Below are 20,827 nucleotides of genomic sequence, written 5' to 3' on the forward strand. Positions count from 1 at the left end.
TGCAGGCTGCAGGCTTTCATAGTGTGGCTGATGAGCAGGTTGCCGGTGTGGTTGATTGGAGATTGGTCCCAGCCGTGTCGAGCAGACCAGCAGGCAGAGAGAGAGACACACTGTAGAAACAAACACATACAAACACTAACAGGGGTTTCAGAGAAGGGCAGTGACAGTCGGTCCGTTCTGTCGGTCTCAAATCTAAAGGGTGCAATAACGATTTTTATCCAATATGCATAAACAGCGGACACTGTTTATACGCACCCCTCACAAACCACACAAGGCCAGATAGCTTATCTAACAGTTAGAACCTACATAAGAGAGACACAACCTTTATATTGTGATTATTTTCTGATATTTTACACATATGATATCATGAATACTGTGGGCCTAGATACCTTAGTGTGATTATAAGTGCATGTGAGTGAATATTGGCATGCATAAATTCGTTTTTATACGTCCTATTCATTGTCTCAATGCGCTCATACATCTTAAGAAAGTTATCACCAAAAATGTTAAGAATGTTTTTAGAGAACATTATCCTACCTTTCAGAAGAACATTCTGGGAACCAAAATAAAACGTCCCGATGAAAACATTACTAGAACAACGAATGGTAACAAACATTTCTAGCTGGGAACTCACACATGCCACCGCAAACATGCAATATCTGCCTATGTGCTTGTTTGTTTTTTTCAAAAGGAAATTATGGTGACATCAGATTTTTTTTAAAACATCCTTTTCAAACAGATGCAACAAGCTTGTTTTTTAAAGAGCTCTAGAAATGAATCTGACGTTGACCATGACCGTGTTAATATTTGCCATAACAGGAACGTTTTATAAAAAAAAGAATAACATTCTGAAAACATTTTCAGAATGTTTCTTGGAGAATGTTCTTCATTTTTTATCATGTAACATTGAGGGAACGTTTTATAAAGAATCTCTTTAATGTGTTAACCAACAACGTCCAAAACACACCCTTAGAATGTTGCAGGCAAAACGTTACACCTTTGTTAACATATCACATTAAAGGAACATTTTATAAAACACTTTCTGTCATCTCAGGCCTCAATAACATCCTGAAAACATTTTCAGAATGTTGCTTGGAGAATGTTCTTCATTTGTTATCATGTAACATTGAAGGAACATTTTATAAAAACCCTTTCTGTCATCTCAGGCCTCAATAACATCCTGAAAACATTTTCAGAATGTTACTTAGAGAATGTTCTTCATTTGTTATCATGTAACATTAAAGGAACATTTTATAAAAACCCTTTCTGTCATCTCAGGCCTCAATAACATCCTGAAAACATTTTCAGAATGTTGCTTGGAGAATGTTCTTCATTTGTTATCATGTAACATTGAGGGAACGTTTTATAAAGAAAATATTTAATGTGTTACCCAACAACGTCCAAAACACATCCTTAGAATGTTGCAGGCAAAACGTTCCACCTTTGTTAACATATCACATTAAAGGAACGTTTTATAATTCTGTTATCTCAGGCCAATACATCCTAAAGGTAGTTAACCTTATAGGAACATTATTTGAAAAAATTAACATCCTAAAAAGGTTCTTTGAACATCAGATTAAAACGTTTCTTTAAAACCTTATTAGATAGGAAATAGGTAACGTTAGCCAAAGTTGTGAGAACGTTCCCCGCTAGCTGGGTATCCCTTTGAGATTCAAAATCTCTTTTTCAATGGAGTTGTCGCCAAGGTAGGCAACAGCTCAAAGTGTTAAGTATTGGATACGTTTTCGGACATATTTGGATTTATACAGATTTACTGTCTCTGACTGATGATAAAAGTATTTTATGTCAGGATGTCATGATAAGACATGTTGCTATATGGAGCTTTACTACCACCTAGTGGATCTTGAAGCACAGCACCTCCTGCAGATGTACAGTATTGAGGTGGAAGAGCAGTTGTAGGTGGTCTGAGGTGGGCCTCTCCAGTTGTAAATACTGTTCTGACACGTGTGTGACCACTCCGGTGTCTGTGACCCCTCACCCCTGAAAGCTTAGCTTTACCACCTGGGGGTGGACTGTTCTTGATCTAGCGGCACCTCCAGCAGGCTGGCACACAGCTCTCTCGCTCAGTCTCCCAGTAAAGAACCCCAAGGTCCACTTTACCGTGCACACACACATACAAATACATGTGTGTGTGCACGGTCGTTTTTAAACAAACAGCTCCATTACAAAGTATTTGTCGTTGAGGTCTTTGGGACTGTGCAAGTCATTTCTGAGTGGCTCATGTTTCCAAGTGTTACCTGTATATCCTTGCTTGTTACAGAGGTTGTTTATGTTATAAATACCTCCGTCAAAGTACGGTCACATTCAAAGGTAAAGCATGTGTAAATTCTGTTTCTAGTTTAAATGTTTGTGCAATGTATCTGGTTGGCTGTCTTGTCTCGTTTCACCTCAGTTGTTTGATATGTTTAACTCTGAGGATGCACACTTTTTTCCCAGTGCAAGTGAAGGCTTGTCTTTATATCAGTGTAAATAGGACTCAACACAGTAAAACTGGCTTGAGCTATTGTTTATTTTGGGCTTAAGAACATCTGGGGTGTGTTATCACTAAGGCACTCTCTTCCTCTTTAGATCCTCACACAAACACTCTCCCTTTCTCTCTCTTTCAATTGCATTGTGTAAAAGCATTACAAAAGCTGTCATTGAAGATGTCTCGATATCTGACATTCAAGTGGGAGTTTTCTGCGTGTAGCTACCTTGAATGAGACAGATGGTGATAGACATTTAGGGTATGAAAAAAAAACAGGTGTGGTATTCCGTGAGCGGTCCTCAGGTGCATCTTTTCAATATCTGCACGAAGAAGTGTGAATTACTGTTGACAAGCTTCTCTATCTGCCGCATCATTTACCTCCTCCATGACACATAAGAACTCCCAATGCCTCACCACGTAATGATCTCCAACACCCACCAGAGCAATCATATACACCCCTTTGATCATCTTTATCCCTCACTTTAGTACTGTTCAAAAAAAAGCTACAGCACCAACAAAGGGCCAAAATGTGGCTCACTCCCACTGCCTAGCCTACTCTCTTTTTCATTATCTATTCTCTTTTATTACCTTGTCCACATGCAGTACAGAACAATACAGCCCAGGCGGACAGATTGGAGGCTCATGACAGGACCTGTAACATGATGACACACCAAAGGCAAGGTGAGTAAAATCCCCCTCCACTGTGGGACATGTGTCACAGTCCAGCCGTGTCTCCAGCCTTTTTTGTGGTCTCGCGTCTCTCTTATATGGCTCTCACCCCCTCCGGCCATAACGATAAAGCGCCCATCTGCTGTGGGGACGTGGGTCTTTCTCTCTCTGAACTGATCCCTCACAGCAGTTTCCCCTTTGTCAGATATGCCGATCGCGTTTCACTTTTGACACCTCTCTGTTTTACACTTGCGACAGGTACGAAGGTTCTTCTGTTCTCAAAAGAAATGTATCGGGAATCGGATATTCGTCCCTTTCCAAAGCTTTGCCCCCCGCGCCCTTGTCCCCCTGGTGAAAACAGTATATTTTAAAGAGCAGAAAAACAGTTCTAAAGGAATGCATGAGTGTGTTGAGCCTCACAAAGAGTTGGATAATTGACCCTACTGCTGACCTTTTATTCAACACTGAAGGTGAAACTCTGAACTTGCCATACAGGAATTGAATGTTTTTGCAACCTTTTATATCACTGTATTTTATTTAATGCTGTACAGCAGTGGGCAAAATCTAGCCTCGGGCTGAAAGTAGAGTATCATATAGGTTGCTGGGTGGCTTGCTGACCATTTTTCTAATCCACATTGACAAGCAATTAGGTCAAATTGGGTATATTCTTTGTATTTTAACTATAGATATGATGCCAGAGTGCATCGAAAAAGATAAAATAGATGAATAGAGCTCAAATCTAAAAGTAAAAATGACCAAGGAGGAGTGTTATTAACTGTAATTCTGCAAAAGTGGCCCCTGGACAAAGCTGGTTCAGTATCGATGCTATACAGTCTACAATATTGTAGCAACCACTTTGATATCTAAAGTATATTTATATGGATCCGCCTGGATATCTATCCATCTATCACCTGTCTGTCTGCCCATACAGCCATATATCTATCTATGTGTCACATCCATTTGTGAGGCTGTCGTTCATCCCTCGTGTTCTCAGCTGTCTCACTGCGTCAACGGTGTTGCTGGTGATTCTACACACAAACTCGCACATGCCAATTGTTAGTAACATGAACCGACGCAGCATCCTAACCTGCAGTGAGATCGCCTGTCACAGGTCAGAGAGACAGCTGTACTGTTTTCAGACTCGGGCTTAAACTGATAAAGTGTCTTGGAATGGGAGAGATGTCTGATATGAGGCCAGATTATCTTGTTACAGGCGTGATAAAGTTCATATGTTGTCTTGCAAACCTCCCAGAGCTATCATCATTTGGATTTAGATTAGATTTCTTGATTAAAATCCCACAATTTAAATCAAAATGTGTTTTTTAAAACCGGTTATTTTTTCTTCTTTTCAAAGTTTACATACTGTTTTTATTCTATTAAAGGTTAGATAAAAGTATGCCAAGAGCAAGTCAACATCTGACACCTGGACGGACTCACTGCCTTGTTGTGTACACATGATTCTTGTCCTTGAAGCTTAACACCTTAGTGATTAACAAATAAAGCTGACCAACGTCCAAAACACATCCTTAGAATGTTGCAGGCAAAACGTTCCACCTTTGTTAACGTATCACATTAAAGGAACGTTTTATAAAGAAAATATTTAATGTGTCTTTGTCATCTCAGGCCTTAATAACATCCTCTGAATGTTGCAGTTAAAACGTTATGTCTTATTTAACCTTAAACCTTATAGGAACATTATTTGAACANTTATTTTTTCTTCTTTTCAAAGTTTACATACTGTTTTTATTCTATTAAAGGTTAGATAAAAGTATGCCAAGAGCAAGTCAACATCTGACACCTGGACCTTGACCTATGAACTCAAGTGAATTTCAGATACTTCGGCTATCAGGTAGACTCAAAACAACGAATGAAAATAATTTTACATTGTCTCTCCACCCTGAATGACACACCTTAGTGATTAACAAATAAAGCTGACCTCCATGTACTGGCATGATAACATGCATAATTATTTCCTAATTGTGTGCTCTTTATCAGCAGTTCACACTTAGATTTCTACATCAAGGTATTAAATGGATTTAGCTTGGAGTCAAACAACATGTTTACTCTCTTTTTAATTAGATACAACATCCACCAATGTTACAATAAAGAGTTCAATTAGTTCACATCTGATAACACATTATAGCTGATTTAATCTAGGATCCAAGGATCAATGTATACAACTAGAAGCAATCCCTAATTGTGTTGACCTTGGAAGTACATTAACACAGCAACTTTCCCATAACCTCTACTCCCAGTGAACTGATTAGATTATCGTGGTATTACTTCCAATTGTCTCTTTGTAAGCTCCACACTGTTTGTTATTGTAAGCCTCTTGTTGTGTGCTATTCATGAAACAAAGTTCAAGGTTGACGCCACATTTGACTCATGAGTGGATAACAATATGTGCTAAGGCTCGGCATACTTAAAACTGTTAAGTGTTAGAAGGGTAATTTAATTGAAGTGAAATACGGCGCACCGGGAAATGCCACATCCTGTTTAGCATTATCATGAGTCATATTTCTCAGGGATGGAAAAGTTCACCTCCCTTCCGTCCACATCTGTCCTTAATGGATTTGGACCGCCTGGCAGGACCAGGAGTTTATACATATTGACATGGGTGGCCCCAGTAAAAATCTGAACTTCTAACCCTAACAGTGAGAGGGCCATGTTCTACCCATGGAGGTGTGCATGTGTGTGTAGTCAGATTGCACTATTGGGGTGTGAATGTGTGACTTGTACAACACGGGAGGATAAATTCAGCCTTCAGAAAATAAGTCACTCCATTTAACAGACAGAGTTTACATTAGGGCAGTGCATGACCAGATATAACCCAGATTGCAATGAGTTAGGAGTATTAGAATACTAAACTGACCAATGCAGAATTCTTAAATGTGCCTAAGTGTTGGTATGTATTGTGTTACTTTATCATTTTGACCTGAATCTGTGAAAATATTGGGTTGATCTCACAATAAATTAATCTTTATACATTGCTACTGGAGCTTTTTTATTTTTATTTTTTTCTTAGACTTCCTTTCTCCGTGCACCTTAGTAGTGTAAGTGAGGTTGTGCTGATCTTTATGCTAAGGTAAACACATCCTGAACACAGGTATTAAATAATGTTCTCATCTGTTGGAGACGTAACTAAAATAGAGCCTTTCCTTCAATGACCGACATTTTGAAAGTAATAAAATCTTGTAATAAGTGGCCCTCGTACCAATCTACCACGTATTCTCATGAACATTAATATATTAATGCTAAGAACCGTGAAATATTCAAAAAAATAATGAAAAAAATGGACAAAGAAACCTATTCTCTCTCCTGTGATTGAACAAGTTAATCAGATGATTAATCTGTGAGCAGGATTTCTTTCTCATTTTTATAATTCAAGCTCTTTTCAAGGTGACTCCACTGCGTGATTTACATCAAAGTGACCATGTGGTCACGCTGCTCTGATCAACCGTCCAGTCTGCTGAGAGAGACATAATATCCTCTGGGTATTACTGACAGGGAGCATGATACGTGTGTTTATGCCTGAGTGTGTGTGTCACTCTATGCATTTGTGTGTGTCAGTGTGTGTATCTGCGCCTGTGTGAGTGTGCACATTTACACACAGGCCCATGTGTATGAGTGTGAACGTGTATGTGTGTCACAGTGTATTTATGTAAGCGGCTGACATAAATACATCAAGGGAAAGACACAGCTGTCCAGTGCCATGTTTCCTAGGGGTTAGGACCTAAGATGGACTGTGGGACTGTTTCTCTTGTGGGGTCCCTGCATTTTTAAGTTCCTTTCAGTGAACTTGGATCCGGGGACGAGCCTGTGACAGAATGCCTTCTAGTGCTTTCTATAACACATTTGCAGCAGTTGAGGAAATGGGGACTTGTGGGGCATGTCCCACTGCACAGTCACCGGATGGCTGCAGTGAAAGGGACCTGCTCTGATCTCAACACATACCAGACTGGATTAAAACAGGGAACCAGAGCAGAAACAGGATCTGACTCTCTCTGCTGTCTGTCTCTAACCCTGCGGCTCCTTCCCAAAGACATCCTCAACACTTCCTTCTCCAATTAGTGCGACCTTGTTACGTCGGGCACAGGGAAGCTTTGTGAAAGGCAAGACCCAGCTTCATGCACCACACTTTTAGCAGAGCTGTGCAGCGAGCAGGCTAGAGGTTATAATCAAAATAGCTCAGTTCAAATCTGTAAACCGATACAGATATGAGAAAGCAAACGGACATCAAGCAACTTAATCGTCTCCCTTCCCCCGAGGGAGCGTTTCATCTTTGCCTAGAGGTTGTGATCAGCACTTAGCCAGCCCTGTTTGTGTAGTAACACAGTAGGAGGAGGCCCTGGCGGATACTCTTTGAATGCTAAAAACCGTAAAGCCAGCATAGAGTCTGACACTGTGCCACCTTGGGGAGGAGCGCTCATATCCCACATGTCCCCTCCTCGAAGAGGGCCGCCACTGACAGCTGCCGAAAGTCAGAGGTCAAAGTCATGCCAGGTAGATATCAGCGGTCAGGATTACAGGCGGCCGAGGCCAGGCAGTGAGGGATGATTGAGAGCTGAGGTCAACACGGCAATAGACAACATCTTTGCTTTAACATACCATTATGAACTACATGTTGATTGCAGGTTGTAATAGCTTCAGATTAATGAGACCATAGGCATTTCAATTTGCTCCCTACAAGCCCCGTCCCCACTGCTTTTAGGATGAAATTCAGTTACTGCATTACTGCCTATTAGTGAGCATTTTGTTAAGAAGCAACTCAAGAAAAATACAAACTATGCTCTGTTAGTGGAACAAACAGAGTAACGTTTACTGTGGAAACTCTCCATGGCAAAAGAGCCCGATTTAGGGAGAAGGCACATTTTTTCTTGCTTTGTAAATTAACATTAGGCAGACTTGTAATGCAATATGAACAAGAACAACTGAAATATCTTATTTACATCTCGGATTCCACATTTTGTTAAAAAAACATATAGTGTGTTCAGTGTTACTAGTGGCTCAAAAAAAAGAAAAAAAAGACCAAATGGAAACGCAAAGGGGTAAAAGTGATCTGTTTCTGCTTTATAGAGCTGATCAACTCTATCAGCCTAACCACAGGCCACCCTTTCTAGGTGTAGTGTGTGTAGGATTGGACCTATGCCCCACCATACAATACATAATACATACAAAACCCGCTCTGAAATTTCTTATTTCAATCAATCTTTTGTCATGCAGACAGCTGAACACAGGAGCGCCTGGAGGTTTTCAGAGCTTGGGCAGTTGCCAAGATGTCTCAAGTGCATCTCAGATTCATCTTTGTATCGCACCTGTCCAGCCCTTTACACTAAGGCAGGATAATGCCAAAATATTTTCTTTGTATTGGTGAAGAGTAAAATAAAAAAACAGGAGCAGCATCATAAAAGTGTAAATCAATAACTTTCTCTGTGCACTCCTCCACTCAAAGGGCCTTGAATTCATCGCTTTCATCATGGCCCAATGAAGTAACTGGTCCGTGGGAGAGAGCTTACTGGATTCCCATTTGTGCATGGGGTGATAATTCACCCTTGACCAGTAATAAGCTGTTCACACAGCAGTGCAGCTATAGGTTTCTGCCATGATGACAGGCATTCATAAAGCACCCTAAAAGAGGAAAACAGCTTTCAACTTTTACAATCGGACTATATAGTTGACAAAATAATTAAATACTGTGACTACCTTGGTCTACCTTTTACACTGTATAGCAGGAGAGCACCAAAAATGTACATAATGTAAATATTTATATGTGAAATAAGTCTAAAAGTGAATGTGGGTTTTCAAATGGCTCCCCTCTCTACACATTTAGTATCTGTGTCTCAGAGATTTAACCTTCCTTACTTCCTCTCTTCTATTTATAACAGTGTCATAGTCCTGACTGCACTTTGATAGTACCAAGTGATCTCATTTACACACACTCTCTCACACGCACAGTCACACACACACATGCTAGCAAATACTTTTGCATGCATACAATCTATGCATGAATGATGCCAACAAATACTCATAAAATGTTTGAGCAATGACTGAGGCAGATGGGAATACTGCTCTGAGTGCCACAATGGCTGAGCATTTGGTAGTGTGCCACGGCTGAATTGTAGCATGTCCTAATGGATCAGCTGAAGGCTATGAGAATGCTTCTGGATCTGCCCTGACTACCTGCTCTCTGTCTCTGCATCTCTGTGCCAAGGGTGATTCAGGGCTCAGTGCCTGCTGACAGCTGAGCTCACTCTGGCAGACAACCGTTACTCCTGCACACAACTTCATGCAGAATACACAGTGAGAGGCCACTGTCATGATCCGCCTTTCAGCCAAAAGCACTGTGGTGTTTGGGCTGCTGGAGATAATGAAAGGAACATCTTTATAATTGTATGCATTGCTACTGCCCTTAAATAAATGAAAGAGGACATATTATGCTCATCTTCAGGTTCATATTTGTATTTTGTGCCTCTATAGTGTCATATATGTTTTTTCTCATACTGCCTGTGCTGCAGCACCTCTTTTCACCCTCTGTCTGAAACCAGAGCCCTGTCTGCTCGGATTGGTTAGCTGGCTGGCTCTGTCGTGATTGGTCAACAGCTTAGAGATTTCCCGCCACTTAGCCTAATGTACAAAGGGTTGGAGCGCTAGCCAATAGAAGCACAAGTGTTACATTGTGATGTCATTGTGTAACATATGTCAACAAAGGAGTCCAATGGAGGAAGCCAGGGGGAGGGTGTGGGAGAGAAACTCCCTCTGTCCTGGATTTGGGGATTTTAGCCTTTGCAGACCAAAACTTTAACATGCACAAAATCATATAGTAGGCTATACAACACACTACAGGAAGGGGAAACCCCCAAAAAGCATAATAGGGCCCCTTTAAGATTATAGCTTGTAATGGATGTGTGATGGATTTTGGGTGTTATGCTGAACACTACAAAATGTTCAACTTTAATTCAAACATTTTACAAGATGAAGTTGTTGCTTTTTAAATATAATTATATTTCCTGTAACACCTTAAGGAAACATCTTGTACAGTCTATGGGAAAAACATGTCTTCATGAGGCAACTACTTTGAATAAAACTAGATTTTTTTATCCACAACTTTCCGGGGAAAACACAGATGAAGTTGTACCCCTAGGATCTTGGTGATCTGACAAACACACATTTGTAATCCTCCAAACCAAAACAATGCTCCAATTGAATTGTTTTCAGTTGATTTTTAGTATAGTTCAATTTATTGCATCCTCTTCCTGAGGGACTCATGTATAGTGCAATGACATAATTTTACTCATGAAAGAAGACATTGTGTTGTTGGAATGGAACATGCTAAACAAGCCAACAGATGTCACACTTTTATCGCATTTTATATACAACAGTAACTCATTTACTCAAGAGGCGGGAAACACATTAACATAACCATGAACAGGTTGCTGGTTGAACAGAAAAGATGATTTAAACAAACCAAATTAAAATTAAAAGGGATATCATACGCAGAAGAACACCAGCCACTAAAAAACCAAGAAAAATAACAAACCATGTTTCAAATTATGATTTACAATTATACATTTGAGCTGAAACGGCTGCATTGATCTGGATTGTTTGCCTGAATGGTGTTATGTGCTCAAATCAACTCTGTGGATGGCCCATCATTTCTCATTGGCGACTTGCCATCAAACATTGAGGTGCTTGTCCCATCGGTGGCAGAAATAATGAAAGAGGGCTCTTCAGCGAGAGTGACGCGTCTCTTCCTCACACCCCATGTGGTGGTGATTCGTTCGGCTTACTCATGTTCCCCCTCCAAACAAATTTGTATTTATTAAAGTCACTCAAGTATTCAGCTCAGGGGATTTATGTCACCCCCGGACTGTGCAGCGCTCTCACATAAAGGAACTCTGTGAGATGGGTCTATTTTGAGTGACCATTATCTTCTCAGCTCTATCTGTATGAGACAGAGGAGAGTCACAGAGGGATCCTATCGTGACACTGCTGCAAGATATCAATAAACAATATGGCCTCTGTCTGTCTTATCTACAGCTATGTCCTGGCCGGAGATGCAATATGCAGTGACGTGTCAAAAATAAATATGGAAAATCTGCAGTCATTACAATTAGAATGTATTTTGTGCTACAAAATAAATGGTCATAATATATTAAATGTAAGGGAGTCACAGGATTAAAGCACACTGATTCGTCGATGTTAACATATTATGCCAGGCTAAAACTAGCATTTGTTCTATATTGATTATTTTTGATGATTATTCATTTGGTCTGTAAAATGTTGAGTGCCCAAGCTGAAGTTTTAAATGTGCTTGTTATAATCATAATTATTGTGTGATAATCAAATAAAAAATTCATATGATATATTATCAAAGTATCAAAACTGTTGTTCTTTATTGAAATATTATCAATTCAAGTCAGTAAGTTGCAGCTATAATTTTATAACCTTTTTGATATTCTCATCAACTGATTTCCATGCATGAATATTAATACATACATTAACATAGATACAAAAAAAACACACTTATGAGGTTAGTGGAATACAATATATTCAATATGATGTTGTATTTTAAAATGTACTGAATGTATTAATGTGTAAGTGTATAATAAGGTTTACTATGTATTATGATTTATCACATTTTTCATTAATCTATGTAACAATAGATTATCGTTATTTATATGCATCACAAATTGTCATATTCAGATATACATATGAGCCATTATATAAAGGGTTTGATAGATAAAGCACAGGAGTAAGAAATAACAAGACATGTAAAACCCTATAAAATAAATAAAAGTAATTATATTATTACACAATTGTTCTAAAATTGAAAAGAAAGAGATTTCGATTTCTCACTTTCTTCAATAAACGTTTTGTGATCAAATTGAATTAAAATTGAATTAAAATTGAATTAAACTTGAATTAAACTTGAAGAGCCGAAGCGTTCTAACAACGCTCTGATCTGCCTTTAAATGACTCAGTGTTTGACATGTCATTGTTTACCTAAGTATGATTTCCTTTAATTCATTCTTTTTTACCTGTTTATTCCTGTTCAGGGTAAATAGGAGCCTGGAGGCTTTCCCATTGACACATTGCACAGGCCTGTTCCTAGAACACATTCATATTCCTGTTGAACCAAATCAAATGTTGTTGTTTTACCATTTGACTTGTAGCTTTATGTTGAATGGTTATGGGGCAGCTACTAACCCTGAGCCAGTGTGATGCTTAAGTGAGGGCAGGAGGGCAGAGAGAATTATGACCGTTGATGGGAAGGATTGCTGCAACAACTAAATCACAGGAACTGGACTCACTATCAGCTATGACAGAACAGCTCATGAACACAACATCCAGGTCATTGGAATTTATATTACATGAAAGAGACACTAGTAATAAATACTAAACAGACTATTTCTATTCCAAGACATTAGTTACGTCGTCCAATTAAAATAGTTTGGAAGGGTATTGGAAGTTGGAGAGGATATGTTCCTGTAACAGCAGGACAGTAATAGCAGGAGACTGTCAGCAGTGACTAATACCAGGGACTTTTTTGCCATAAAAACAAGTCTGCTCCATTAAATAAGTTAAGTCAGGGTCAAAGTATCATACATTTACCAAAACAAATTACATGAATTCAGAGTTTTGTATCATAACAAACGAAACATGAGAAGTTGTCAGGTTTTGCAAAGAAACCATGTGAGAACATGACGGAAAGGAATCCATACAATGAGGATTGGCTCCATGTATTCTCAGAATGGGCAGGGCGCACATAAATGCTTGAAAGAAAGCATGTATTGACAGGAAGCTTGAGTCTATGAGCAAACAAATATGAACCTTAATACCACTGCATAACAGATAAGTCAGTGTGGATTTAAAGTGTCAATGCTGGGATTTCTATCCCTTTATTGAACAGCCATCTTTAGCAGCAGTTCACATGTTAAATTAAAACCAGATTCTTGGAAAAGCAAGTGTTTAGTTGTTGGAAGGAGTCTGACTTTTCTGGCACATGAACACAACACGTTTAATTCTTTAAGGACTGGGTAGCTTGTGGAATTCAGTTGTGTGGAAGATGAAAGGAGGGTGCAGCTTGTAAATCATGAAGGGTGATGGAAAGGCTTTCTCAGGTGCCATTTTAGCCTTTCTACAGGTCTTCTTTTGTGGTCTGTGCAGTGTTGCCCCAGGCCATGCTTATTGAATGACCAGATGCGCCAAGGTGTGTATGTGAGATACATGTGTATGTAATAAATCTGGAGTGCAATATATTGCCAATAAATATAGGTTAACATGACTATCAAAGTGTCCACTGTGCCCTAAATTCTTCTCTCGCCTATTTACAAATGTGTTCTAGTAAATAGCAAGTGAAGAGGGACACTTAAATGTGAGATGTGTATCAGACGGAACTGGACACCGGTGCGCAAAGAGAGCGCGGAGATCAGGTTAGAAACATGCATCGCAACAGAACATCTCCAAATCGCATTCCGCATACTGAAATCTAATCCGAGGACATCAGGATGTGTGACATAATCCCCAAGACATCTGAAAACTTCGCTCCTCCAAACGGGGCTCCCGGGGTGGTTTGGAGAGATATGTGGACCTCTGTTTGCTCTTGCGGGGATATATAAAAGAGGGGCGGACACCAACTGCCCCAAACGTCAGAGCGCACTTAACTATAAATCTCTCCAAACTGCCCTCTGCGCGCGGTGCGGTGTTATGCGCAGACATCTGTCCTCCTTCAGTCCAGTATGAGGACGACGCGCGTGGTGACTCTTCGAGCTACAAACACTATCTGACCCGGAGAAAATGGAGAATCAATACCCCCATCTGAGTTGTTTACTACGTCAAGATATTGTCAGATGTTGGCGATTATGAACATTTAAATCAGTTTTGGATATAACGACGCTTCAATTGTTTTATGAAGAAGCAGACGGGAGCTTTTCTGCTCTGTGGGAAACCGATGTTGTGCACCTTTTGCGCCTTGCTTATGCTCTGGAGACGCTGATGTCTTCATTGGACTCCTTTCAGACGGAGATGGTGGAACTCTCTCAGATTTCCAACGTGGAAACGTAGCATCCAATTAATCAGCGACTGCAACTGTACCCCGTAAGGCGCAGTGGCATTTGGTCCGCTCTCTTCAACACCTACCTTTGGACTCCAAAGTGTGGAAAGACGCATGGTTTGGTTGCTGCGCCGGATCGGAGTATGAAAAACACACCTGGTGCGGAATTTCATCTTTTTTTCAATCAAGACATGAACCGAAATTGAACTCCTTGTAAGGAATTTTTCGGATTGTTGCTTTTGAACTATCCATGCAGTGGATTCGGCTTGGGACACTCAATGAGTCGCGTTTTCTGTTTTGGATTTTAAAAACAAAAGCCAAGCGAGTTTCAGGTCTGCATGGCCCATATTTAAGGTAAGTAAAGCAATATATTTTCTATCATTTGAGATTGTAAAATAAATATATGGTAATATCTCCTGAATGTTTGTGCGCACATGGTTTACACGCTTCACTCCCATGTTCGTTGAAATAGCTAATTAAAATGCAACTTGTGCATTTGTTAGGACTTTCGCATAAACTAGTATTTATCTATGCATAGCTGTTTAGGTTTACTGCAGACTCAACATGCCATTAGACAGAGTCACGCAAGCTTTGGGGATCGCCATCTGGCCAACTCACACCATTATTTAGGCTATGGTTGCCAACACGCTTTGGTGCGTGCTTTAACCAACGCATTTTTGTGAGGCTCTTCCTCCGTGCCTCATTACAAGTAGCAAGAGCTGGCCTGATAACAACAACATGATCATATCCTCTTATATTTCTCATTGGTCCGTAGTGACTACATGGCTGCTGGTTGATAACAAATGCTTGTCATTTTAAAAACAACACAGGGTTTTTACGCACTAACGTACAATTTTTTTCCTAAAACATTTTTTCTATATTGTTTGCATATCTTGATATTATTAAGTTAGTAATTTTACTGACTTCATAATATTTGTTTCATTCATTTATAAGCATTTGTTTTGGTGGGTTAACTCCATCAACTGATATTGATATTTACAACAAAGCCAGACAATGTGAAGATGAAAGCCTCTTGACATGATGACACAAAGTTATAAATACTCAATGAGTCAGGGTAGGCCTGACCACACTGTTTCAAACTCTTTGCTGACTTCATTATAAACAAGAGTTGCCCTACACGATGACTGTGGTTGTATTAGACTCCTTTATAAGTAGTAGTAGTAGTAGTAGTAGTAGTAGTAGTAGTAGTAGTAGTAGTAGTAGTGATTTCTAATGAATAAAGGTATTCTGATTCTGATTATCAATTTTGTTTTATCTCCCTATTAAAAAAACATATCCTCTCCTATTTTTGCAGCTTTCTTCATAGGAACTGAGTCTAAGATGAAGTTATGGGATGTTTTGGCCACGTGTTTGTTGCTCCTGAGCTCTGTTGCTACACGGCCTCTCTACCAAAACACTCAGCCAGCCAAGAGGACTTATTTCTCCAGCAGCTACAGTGATTCTGCATCCCTGTCTGTGGAGGACGACGAGCCAACGTACCAGCGTGAAGACCACAACCTGCAGGAGATCTCCATGGAGGATCAATGTAAGACATTATGCACAGCATGTTCTGACAAATACTTCAGTGCCGTGCAGTCACTGAAATTGTCTCTTGAATGATGGATAATTGGTTCTCATCGGGGTCACATAAAATATCTTTGCATTAAATAACATGAAACTAACTATTTAATCATATAGTTAAAAAGGAAACTAACATTTTCAGCCATGTGTTGACTTGTGAGAGCAATAGTAGGCAGCCCATAGCTTATACTGTAGATTTTTTAAAGGGAAATTTAGACATGAATGTGACACCGTTGATTTGCTTGCCAAGTAATTTACACTAATTACACGTGAGAAACAGCAGGTAAAGTGATACTCAGTGGGTTGAGCCAAGAGTGGAGAGTCCTACATTGATAAGGCTCTCAGACAGGAAGGTTATCAGAGGGAAGATCTTAATTTGTGTTTTATTGCTGCTGTGGGTTACATCACACTGATGTCAAAACAAGCCAGCAGCATGAATAAGAGTGTGAGCAGCTCCGATACCGGAGGTCGCTCTCCACATTTCTCCTTCTTCCTTTGTTTATATTCACCTCTGCCTCTTTGCGACATATGACATGACCTTTACCCATCCGCCAAAAGTCTGAATTCATGGTTTTATAAAATACGGGGTGTACCAGGTTACAGGAATTTCCCGCCGAGAGGCTGGACAACACCGGAAAGTTTCAAGCATCAAGCGAGAGTTCTGTGTTTATGTTCATTTTAACAGCGACCGTGGGCAGGGATTTATTTTGTTTGGACCAATGTGACACTGTATCATCTTCACACAGAAGTAGAAGCAGCCAAGACCTAGATAAGGAATGGAACATTTGGACAAATGTTTGTCCTGCCACCTCATATTCTTGTTTGGGCCGTGGTGACATCACTGATGTGCTTTGTAACCCAAGACCATTAGCCATGCACTAATAGTGTAAACAATACTGTAGCTCCAAGAGAGGATGGATCTTTTAGTTTTTGTGTAACGTCTGAGAAAAAAGGGGGTTTCTCTTACTTTTAACAGCTAAAATCTGCAGATAGAAGCTGTAAGAGGAGACTGATATTGTAGTATTCAGCCAATGATGGCACAATTTGCACCATTAATCGCTCCGTTTGCTGCCACCGGCCCAGTCTGTGAGCAGGTGTACACTGTCGCCTGTCAGCGGACATACAATAGGAGGTGTCTAAATCAAAGGGCAGGTGTGTCTAAACAGATTGGCCCAGGCTCACCTGATATGCGAGCGGCGGCCCAATCAGCTGTAGAGTGCAAGCAGATCAGATAGCCTGTGTGCTGCCAGAGGAACAGGTAAGACAACAGAGATAGGCGACACTGCAATAGAGAGGCACTGTTAACCACAACACCACCTGCCAGACATTGCACCCTGTCCCCTGTCTTTTTCACACACATCCCCAACCCACACACACACAGACACACAGGTAATGTAGATAGAGTTGGACCAATTGATACATTTCGGAGCAATATGTCTTCATGATTCTCATATGTGGTTCACTGTTGCCAGACCCACAGGCGTTAGAGTAGGAGAGTCTTTACTTTATAATAGAATCAACATGTAACACAGGAGGGTCCAAGACTTCCACTCTGTCCTCATCACTTCTGCCAGCAGATGGTGGAGAGCTGTGTTGGTGCATGTTTTCAGTTTCAAGCAGACTACAGTACAATCTGCTTCATCTAAATGACTCAGAGCATATGATATCCTTTTATATGGCCTTTGAAGTGTTGGCATTCAAAAAATGATATCCATGAAAGAGTTAAATGACTGAAAAACAATCTCTAAGTGCGTCTCTGTTTTGGTGGTGTAATTGGACTGTGCCCATGTTCTTAATGCAAAATCATGCTTGCCTGATCCTATTGTTTCAAAAAGTTACTACAACTACTCTCGAAATGTAACTTACAACTGTAACTTTATCTGTCAACTTATCCGCAAACATCTTGAAAGAGTCAATGCTGGGCACCTGCCCCACCATATGAACATCTCTGCATCAGACTTATCCATAAATCACCACACACCTTTTCTGATCTGCACATTTCTAAGTATTTATTTGAACTCCTCTGCATTTCTGTGCAGCCTGTGTTCCTTACTTTCTTCCCGAATGTCTTTTTCAGTCTCAAGTTTGCTGAACCGATCAATTTATTTCATTTACCTGTTACATAAGTATCTGCATTTGTGCAATTAAAAGACTAGATTTCTGCAATTTGTGAAATACACACATTCAATTTTGGCGTTCACTAGACTGTCTCCCCGTTTCCAGTCTTTGTGTCTATTTCCAAAAATGTCTACCTGTTCCTTGGTAATAACGAGGTTAACTGCTCCAGCTGCATTAACTTGCAATATGCAGAGAGAAACTAACACTTAAATAGTAATAAAATCAACACTAACATATAATTATCTATTTATTTGGCTCACTGTGCAGTAGTGTTGGCTGCAATGTGATGGAAAAATGCACTGTGCATGCAGACAATCGTTAATTTAAAATGTGAGTTTCTAATTAATGGGAAGCAGTCAATGATCTGCATGTTTTTCATACTCGTCGATTAGTTTTATTATGTTTGATTCATATTTTATTTTTCCCAAAGGCATATTTGAAGTCTAATTGTATATATGCTCATACAGCCTTTGAAAGCAGTGGATTATTGATACTATGGTGATATTTCTAAAAGTTTATGTCAGTTATGGCATTATTATTTGTATTATCAGCTTAATAAATTAATATTTCCCCCCTGTATGTTTCAGATGACATCGCAGGTCCCTATCCAGAGCAATTTGATGATGTGATGGATTTTATTGAGGCTACCATTGGCAGACTCCGGAGATCATCGGAGACCGGCGAGAGCTCCAAGGGACGGAGGGAGCAGAAGCAGAGGGGAGCAGCAAACACGGGAGGCCTGAGAGGCGAGAAGAGAGGAAATGGCGACAGGAGGCGTGGCCGGGGGCGAGGGGGAAGCCGAGGGGGTAAAGGAGGGCGAGGCGAGAAGGGGAGGGAGAGGGAGGGGATATCAGTGCAGACCCGAGGCTGCTTGCTAAAGGAGGTCCATCTCAATGTGACAGACTTGAGGCTAGGATACCAGACTAAAGAGGAGTTGATCTTCAGGTACTGCAGTGGGCCCTGTGTGGAGGCGGAGACAAACTATGACAAGATCCTCAAAAACCTCACACACAACAAGAAGCTGGACAGGGACACGCCCTCTCGCACCTGCTGTCGACCAATAGCTTTCGATGATGACTTGTCTTTCTTGGACGACAATAATGCGTATCACACACTGAAGAAGCATTCTGCCAGGAAGTGTGCCTGTGTATGATGACAGGCATGACCTGAATCAGTGAAATAAGGATCGTCTTTGTGGGCTGATGGGATATCTAGTGGAGTGTATTTTCCGAAGGAGACACATGGAAGTATATAAGGCCACCTCTCAGTGACATGAGGAAGATGGGACAGTCAATACAGAAAGAAAATCCAACTTTACATTCAACAGTCCATGCTAAGTCATCATCCCTCCTGACCACTTTGGAGTTTCCGGTCATACACTTGCAGAAACGTACAATATCTGTAACAATTTGAGGGAGGAACAATACTGTTACACTTCCAGATTTGCCAACTGTACTGTCTAAAGAAAGTGGAAGTGAAGAAAAGTGAAGACTAAGCTGGCTTTTTTTCTGGTGGATCTCATTTTCCCAGGAACATCAGTATTCCCTAGCTGGCTCCTTGCACTCCAGATGAACAGAGATATGAGGAGTATATTCAGCTGCAGTCTAAATCACTACTCCATGGTCTGAATGTTGACATTTACATTCAGAGCCAATGGATGAAAAAATACCACATGGGAGTTCAGAAAAGACTTTTTGGTGCAACGCATCTATATAAAATCTAATCATATATATATATATATATATACATACATATATATATACACGTGTGTGTAAGAGGTATATTTATTAAGATGGGAATTAACTTATTGTTATTTATTTCAATCCATTTTATAAAAGAAATTGTTGTTGTTTTTTTATTTATTTAAAAGCTTTGTTTGTCCAGGATAGTGGAGCTTTTTTTCAAACTAAATCTATAAAAGGTGATCCAGAACTGCTAAATACATCCTAAAAATACTTATTCGCTTTAGATTCCAGGGTCTCTCAAGTCATGACTCCAAAGAATCATAATTAGCTATCCAGTTTAGGGAGGGTAGAAAGAGACACAGAGGAGGGGACCAATAATATGTTTTCGGACTGAATTGACCTGTTGTTTTTGGAGCATTTTGAGAGACGGCAGGGTAGATATTTCACTTCAACTTTCCAAATGCGACTATGCTAAGACAAGGGGGGCTCCAGATGGGTTTCTCAGCAAATTACTCTTTGCTGCTGTTTATTTTCATTGTAGTTTTCCAATTAATAATCCAGGAGAGATTTAATCTCAGTCCAAATGGGAGCCACAACATCTTTCACTTGAAATCTAAAATGAGTAGTAGAAGGAGAGTAGTGGTCTCTGAGGACCTGCAGGTGTCTTTGAGGATCCATAGTTTGAGTCACAGAAGCTGCTAGAATGCCTGCCTATCAGCGTGCGTTACCCGAAACCTCACTCTGGCCTTACACCAAGTCTGAGCAAAGGCTTTGCAGCGGTTACTGTCCCAATAGGCTTTAAAGTTCACAAGACTGCTTGTGTTTCTGTCTCGCCTCTGACAGACAGGTCTTACTCCCTGAAAAGGGATTTGGAAGTGATCCTCTAACACGAGTCTTAACCAAATATCCCTGTGGGCAAAGAAATATTGGTGAAGGCAGTTTAAGGAAGATCTAACTGCTGTAGCTGTCATCACACAACTGATGTAAATATCTCTAAGACTAGACATTTGGACAAAAGAATATGTTTTGGAATTACAGAGCAAAGTAGATGGGTAAGCTCAACACATGCTTTCTACATGTAATGACTTGTTCAGCCAGGTTTATTCCCAAACTATACACAAATATACATCCAGGATAGAAGAGGCTCTTTAAAAGCATGTTGCTATGCCTATTGAGACCCCGCAAGGGGATCGTTTTAAGTGGAACAAAGAGTGCCCTCGTGTAGGTCTTGAT

General features: G+C 40.2%; 1 protein-coding gene across 1 annotated transcript; it reads left to right on the plus strand.

Moving 5' to 3' along the window:
• Positions 1–14,114: 14,114 nt before the first annotated feature.
• Positions 14,115–19,631, plus strand: gdnfa (glial cell derived neurotrophic factor a). The gene is made up of 3 exons (XM_010783661.1): positions 14,115–14,564; positions 15,526–15,756; positions 18,497–19,631. Exons 2-3 carry the CDS (start codon positions 15,552–15,554, stop codon positions 19,060–19,062), a joined length of 771 nt encoding a protein of 256 aa, XP_010781963.1. The 5' UTR covers positions 14,115–14,564; positions 15,526–15,551; the 3' UTR covers positions 19,063–19,631.
• Positions 19,632–20,827: the final 1,196 nt, after the last annotated feature.

This window comes from Notothenia coriiceps, unplaced genomic scaffold, assembly GCF_000735185.1.
Source record: "Notothenia coriiceps isolate Sejong01 unplaced genomic scaffold, NC01 NC01_scaffold00025515, whole genome shotgun sequence".
Lineage (NCBI taxonomy): Eukaryota > Metazoa > Chordata > Actinopteri > Perciformes > Nototheniidae > Notothenia > Notothenia coriiceps.